Source organism: Trichomycterus rosablanca, chromosome 22, assembly GCF_030014385.1.
Source record: "Trichomycterus rosablanca isolate fTriRos1 chromosome 22, fTriRos1.hap1, whole genome shotgun sequence".
Lineage (NCBI taxonomy): Eukaryota > Metazoa > Chordata > Actinopteri > Siluriformes > Trichomycteridae > Trichomycterus > Trichomycterus rosablanca.
Window position 1 is genome coordinate 705896 of NC_086009.1, and position 7356 is coordinate 713251.

Here is a 7356-nt window from a genome sequence, read left to right on the forward strand (position 1 = left end):
CAGATAGATTAGATAGATAGATTAGATAGACAGACAGATAGATTAGATAGATAGATAGACAGATAGATTAGATAGATAGACAGATAGATAGATAGATAGATAGATAGATAGATAGATAGATAGATAGATAGATTAGATAGACAGATAGATAGATAGATAGATAGATAGATAGATAGATAGATAGATAGATTAGACAGATAGATTAGATAGATAGACAGATAGATAGATAGATAGATAGATAGATAGATAGATAGATAGATAGATAGATAGATAGATAGATAGATAGATAGATAGATAGATAGATAGATAGACAGATTAGATAGACAGGCAGATAGATTAGATAGACAGATTAGATAGATAGACAGATTAGATAGATAGATAGATTAGATAGACAGACAGATAGATAGATAGATAGATAGATAGACAGACAGACAGACAGACAGATAGATAGATAGATAGACAGATTAGATAGATAGATTAGATAGACAGGCAGATAGATTAGATAGACAGATTAGATAGATAGACAGATTAGATAGATAGATAGATTAGATAGACAGACAGACAGATAGACAGTCTAAAATGTACTTTTCTATTTTGGTACAAATGAAAGTATTTTAAGCACAGCTTTCATAACACCAACTAAACCAACAACCCGAGTAAAACACTCAGAATTTTATTTACTACGATCCATAATGATAAACATACATTTAAAAAGTCTTTTAACACGTCCTGTAACAGTTTATCTTCTCGAAAGCGCTGCATAAAATACACGAGGTAAATAAAACATGGATAAATACATGACTTATTCTTACATCACTGCCCAACTGAGAAGAACCCATAAATAATAATAATACTAATAATAATAATTAAGAAATAATAACGAAGTTATTTATAGATGAACGTTTATACTGTATTAATTACTAAACAACAGGAAACTGACTCGAGACTCATCAGTCAGTCTGAGGTAGAAGAAATCGGATCATTTTTCCCTGAGTAGTGTCGTTTACACCCTGTGTCAGGGTTAATGGGTGTGTTAGTGCAGGACGGCACACGGGTGGCACATCGGTCTACCACACTAGCCCACCACCACTGAGAGTCGGGCACAGACTGAATACGCAGTGTCTGAAGAAAAGGGGATGGATTGTGATGGATTGGCACCCTGTTCAGGGTGTTCCTGCCTTGCACCCAGTGTTTCCCGGTGAAACTGGATCCATCGCGACCCTGACCAGGATACAGGTATTTTACAGATACAGATATTTTATAAAAAATATAAATGAATAAAAACTTCAAGTACTGTTCCACATAAACATGTTATAACACACGTGAGACTGAACACAGGAGCGGATGAAGAGTTCATGAGCTTCGTCCTCATGTGCTGTAGTGAAAGGCACCAGCGCCGCTGTTCCCTTCACGTCGCCACGCTCATCATTTCTCCTCGTTTGTGCCGCTGCTCATGAGCCGTTTCTCAGACGAGCTGATCCAGTCCACGGCCGTGGTCACGGTGCCGTCGCCGCTCTGCTGTGAGAAGCACAGGAACGCGGCCCAGAGGAACGCCGAGCAGCCCATGAACACGGTACGCAGGTACAGCGGAATCAACAGGAAGTTCAGGAACTGAGCACAGAAAGAGGAGGAATGTGAGACTTTTCAAGACGTTTACATGAAGCACATCAGAATGACATTAGACTACAGTAGCAAGTGGAGAAAAAATTACGTGAAGTTGTACCTGAACTGCTAACAAAGTCACATTTACATACTGGAAATCTATGAGCTTTAACAGCTATCATAAACTTTATGTTTAATACAGCAGTTTGTCAGAGTGATAAAATGATAAGCAGGTTTAAGAGCTATCTCAGCAGCAAGCAGTCTAATACACCAGCACACTACAGGTCAGGTGCTCAACAGACACAGTCAGCCATGTCTGAGGGAGGGAAGGCTGGATGGGAATCTGCATCTTCGCTGCTGTAACAGTGACTCCTACTGTCTGGTCTGGGTAATGGCACGAGCAATAAACAATACAGAGAGTAGCGCTGTCCTCTACATCAGTGATCCCCAACCTTTTTTGCACCACTGACCGGGTTCATATAAGATATAATTTCATGGAACAGCGGGGGCGGGAGGATTTTAATATAAAAATATTTAATATAATAATACGACGAGGATAATAAAAAACACAAAGTGCATAACAATACTGCTCATTAATGATGGAAAATCAGTGGGAACCCTGAGCTTTTTTTTTTTTTGCTCATTTTAGCTTGTGGGCTAATTTTTTTGGTATTATTTGACTGAAATAGGTTCATCTGACTGTAATGTACCAGTCTGTGGCCCGGTGGTTGGGGACCACTGCTATACAGGGTAGAGCTTTCTTTTTAATACATCCAAATATTAAGTTAAATAAACAACTCTAATTTTCTAGTCTACCTTTACTCAAATTATAACCTTAATGCCCCAGTTTTGTGGTGTTTCAACACACTAGTCAGGGCATTTTACTATGTAATGGAATACCGGAGCCCCACCTGACATGAATGAACGGTTGTCACATCCGCCCTGATTCTGTCTTTGTTGACCCAACATACAGTGTACTGACTGTGTACTATGGTCATAGTTTCCATAGATGTTGATGATCTCACTTGTTCCCTGTTGCCTCTGAGCACTTTCATTTCTATACATTTCACGTCCTACACTGTAATTTGTAGCCCCTAGGTCATTGTCACTTTCTGTTTGCTTGTGATTATGAGTTTACCCTTGACAACTGCTAAGCTACAAGTGACGTCATATCAAGTTTGGCGAATTTTGGCCACCTACAACCTCACTGACCCCCAACATACCTATATTTGCCGTACATATGCATATCTATCCCAGCTTCTTTGGTAGCTGGGGTAAGAGCGCAGGCTCAGCTGTTGTAAGGTGCCATTAGAGCCGAGCGGGTCCCAGTTGTATGACGGATACAGATAACCCACAGCTCTACCCACAAGGCTGCCACTGTCCCTAAACCAGGATGTACTCATGAGGAGCCTAGCAGCAGGACCTGCACCCAGGGGAACAGCGCTGTTGCCAAAATAAATTAACTGGATGGTGTGTTCGGTGTGCCGTATGATTCTGTGTTTATGGATCTACAGAGTTAGCAACCCACAACATACCTGCATGAAGGGCCAGTACATCAGACCAGTCTGTAAATCAGAATCACACCATTACAACACATCATCAACACTTTTATACATTCCTACAGAATACACGAGTCTATATTATTCTGAAATACACTGATTTACCTTATACGTGTTAAAAAACTTTTCCCTCCAGTCCTCAAATATGTCTTCTTTACCCTCCAGAGCACTCACTCCTGTAACGGGAAGATCAATCAGTTTAGAGATATACAGCTTCTTTTCCTCTTTAAGTCACCATTTATAATATATCCCCTTTATCTCCCAATTTAGTCATTTCCAATTCCCGATTGTGAATCTGTGGCTGCTTACACGATCCTTGATCTGACAGGTGTCCAAACTGTGGCCACTTTTTATCACCCGCCAGTGTTGTGTTGTGTGTGGCCGGTGGTAGCTCAGTGGTTAAGGTACTGGGCTAAAGATCAGAAGGTTGCTGGTTTAAGCCACACCACTGCCGGGTTGAGATTGTTGGGCCCCAGAGCAAGGCCCTTAACCCTCAGTTGCTGGAATTGTATACTGTAACAATTGTAAGTCGCTTTGGACTGAAAGTGTTCCCACAGAGTCGTAAAGCGTACAGAGAACCACCTCCATGTTAAGCTCCATGTGCCAACCCCACTCTCGCAGGCTCCCGGACCCGTTTCTCAGATCACAAATCACAGCAAAAACAAGATAAGACCCTGTCCAACATTCCTTCTATCAACCACGGCTGATCATGTCTGTGTGGATGCCTGGCTCACCTGAGATTTGAACCCAGTGACATGCTAGAACGTTAGACTGCTGCGTCACCCGAGCGGTCCGTTATATCCGAGCTATAATTACATTTAAAAAGTAGATGGTCATTCAGAAAGAACTGATCTCCACTATTTGGGCTGATTTTCCTCCAGCTGTACTAGGAGCCTTGTTAGGACACCAGGTATCATTGACTTTATAAAGTACCAGGAGATTTTAAATCAAAGTTTCTCTTCCTTCTCCACCTAGAAGATGAAACAGAGTCACGATTCATTCCACCAGCATGACTGATGCAAAACGTACCCAAAATAACTAACAGGGTGTGGAGAGGATTCGTGAAGCCGGACATCAGCAAATACCGGGAATTAGAGTCCTAAAGTGTGTGGGATTTAACCTCAACACACCTGATTTAACTCGTGCTCTTCTTACAGGTCTTTATGGCAGATAAGAAGCTCTCATAAGGACCTGCTACAGCGAGGACTGTTTAAAGCCTTTGCTGTGTTGTTCTGACCTTGTTCTGAGAACGAGCGACTAATCCGTGATTATGGGTTTAGGATTCAGCAGCACGAGGAGACGAGGTGATGAGCACACGGAGCTTCTGACCTTTTCTTCAGGCTTTATACTCATGTACAAACCTGTCTGTTAAATATATATTAGATCAGAATTAAGGAATGGTTCATTACGGGTGTGGTATTACAACCTGACCTCCTCCTGGTGGTAACTGGTGTCTCTGGGAAATCAGAAGCATTACCACACTGCTTATGTTTTGGAACAAGGCTGATGCCCAGCGATCCAAATGTGGCTCAGATTATGCGGACATGACTAAGTACAGTGACTAAGTGGACGTTCCAGGATGGGGTTGGGTGGTTCGGACCTTGTTGTGATGTGCAGACAGTGGGGGCGGAATTTGGCATAAACTGTATGAATTAGAACACTGAACGTTAGGAGTTGTGTGTTTTATTGGTGAATTCAGTGATTAGATTGTTAATAAGCAATAAAAATAAACTATATACAGTACAGGCCAAAAGTTTGGACACACCAGCCAAAAGTTTGGACACACCTTCTCTTCAATGTTTTTTCTTGATTATTTTTATTTTCTACATTGTAGATTAATACTGAAGACATCCAAACTATGAAGAATTATGTAGTGAACCAAAAAGTGTTAAACAAACCAGAATATGTTTTATATTTTACCAACTCTACCTCTGCACAACCCAACTGATGGTCTCAAACACATTAAAAAAGCAACAAATTCCAAAAATTCACTCTAGACAAGGCACAAACATTCATTGAAAACCATTCCAGGTGGAAACCTAATAAAGCTGGTTGAGAAAATTTCAAAGAGTGTGCAAATCTGTCATTAAAGCAAAAGATGGCTACTTTGAAGAATCTAAAATATAAAACATATTCTGGTTTGTTTAACACTTTTTTGTTTACTACATAATTCCATATGTGTTCCTTCATAGGATGTATTTAGTATTCATCTACAATGTAGAAAATTTAAAAAAAATTAAGAAAAACCACAGGAATGAGAAGGTGTGTCCAAACTTTTGGCCTGTACTGTATATACAGTATATATATATATATATATATATATATATATATATATATATATATATATATATATATATATACTATATATAAGGACAGCAAATGGTAAAGTTAAATAATAGACAGTAGTTTATTATTCTGTGGTTGAACTATAATTATACTATAATTTTAAATGAATCATAAGTATTAGGACGGGGAATTTAAGTGTTATACAGTATAAATGTCAGCAGTGTTTTAATATTTATGTTGATAATTTGAGTGTTCGTGAATGATTCATAATGAACCGTAAATATTAGGACAGTGAAAGTTAAAGGTTATGAGGTTTTGTAAGACTGACCGGTGTTGAAGACTACACTGTGTTTCACTAATGACTTCAGTGACTGGAATGTTCTGGAATCATTTTAAATAAGTCATAAGTATTGGGACGGAATGTGAATGTTACAGAAGTTATTGAACTGCCTGAGTGGTGGATTATTGACTATAATTTAGTGATTGAAATGTTTGTAAATCAATTAAAATGAATCATAAGTATAAGGACGGGTAACGTAAAGGGTTTAAAGGTTTTCTAACAGACTGACCGGTTTAGAAGAGTTTTATTAATGAATTCAGTGATTTGAATGTTCTTGAATTCATTTAAAACAAATCATAAGTATAATGACGGGTAATGTTAAGAGTATCAAGGTTTTCTTACAGACTGACCGGTCTGATTCAGTGATTGGAATGTTCTAGAATCATTTTAAATGGGTCAATAATATTGGGACGGTAAATGTGACTTATTTAACTGCAGTTTATTCACTAAAAATCGTTTGTAAATCATAATAAGTATAAGGACACTGAATGGTGATGGTTTTATAGGGTACTGACCGGTGTAAAGGAGAGTTTCATTATTTTATTATTAAATTCAGTGAATGGAATGTTCTTGAATCATTTTAAATGGGTCATAAGTATTAGGACGGGGAACGAGAGTGTTATTTAACTGCGTTTTTATCTATAAGTCAGTAAATGAATCCTTTGTGAATCATTTGAAATGAACCATAAGTATTAGGACAGTGAATTTTGAGGTATTTTAAGTTACTTATCGGTGTAGAAGACAGTAAATGAATTCAGTGACTGGAATGTTCTTAAGTCATAAGTATTGGGACGGAATGTAAATGTTATAGAAGTTATTGAACTGCCTGATTGGTGGATTATTCACTATAATTCAGTGACTGAAATGTTTGTGAATCAATTAAAACCAAACATAAGTATAAGGACGGGTGATGTTAAGGGTTTTTGAGGTTTTGTAACAGTGATTGGAATGTTCTGGAATCATTTAAAATGAATCATAAGTATTAGGACAGTGAGTGTTGATGGTATTATAAAGGTACTGACCGGTGTAGAAGACGCTGGTCGCCAGTGGTGATGCCAGGCTCTGGTCCAGCACCAGTTTGCGCGCGATCATGCCCACCGATTTACCGGGGAACCGGCTCTCCAGCGCGCGCAGCCAGAAGTAGTTAAAGTTGCCATGGAAGCAGAAAGCCACGAGCCCCACGTTCCGCGTGCGCTTCAGGTCCAGGTCGCGGCTGCCCCGGTGTGCGACACACTGATGGAGAAAATCCCCTCCGGCGAACAGACACCCGTACAGGGTAACGTTCCCGATCCAGGGTACCACCCTCCTCATCCTGACCAGGGGGGTCCGGTGGAGTCCAGCACGGTGAGATGTGAGACCTGCAGCCTGTATAACCTCTACTGAACCAGTCCAATCCACACTGAACCCATTAATCAGGCTAGAGGTGTGTGTGTGTGTGTGTGTGTGTGTGTGGGTGTGTCCTCAACTGAAGATCACCTGAAGCCTTGGATGAGTCAGTGTCAGGACCGGAGGTGAACCTGCAAAACCACATTGCGTGGATCGTTTCCATTCAGGATCCCACTCATTGTT

The 7356-nt window shown here is 39.8% G+C and overlaps 1 protein-coding gene across 1 annotated transcript; it reads right to left on the bottom strand.

Annotated features, from left to right (window-relative positions):
- Nucleotides 1-1409: 1409 nt before the first annotated feature.
- Nucleotides 1410-7098, bottom strand: mpv17l (MPV17 mitochondrial membrane protein like). The gene is made up of 4 exons (XM_063019108.1): nucleotides 6810-7098; nucleotides 3267-3337; nucleotides 3138-3167; nucleotides 1410-1611 (listed from the first exon to the last, which is right to left on the bottom strand). The coding sequence occupies exons 1-4, from the start codon at nucleotides 7096-7098 to the stop codon at nucleotides 1426-1428; spliced, it is 576 nt and encodes a 191-aa protein (XP_062875178.1). The 3' UTR covers nucleotides 1410-1425.
- Nucleotides 7099-7356: the final 258 nt, after the last annotated feature.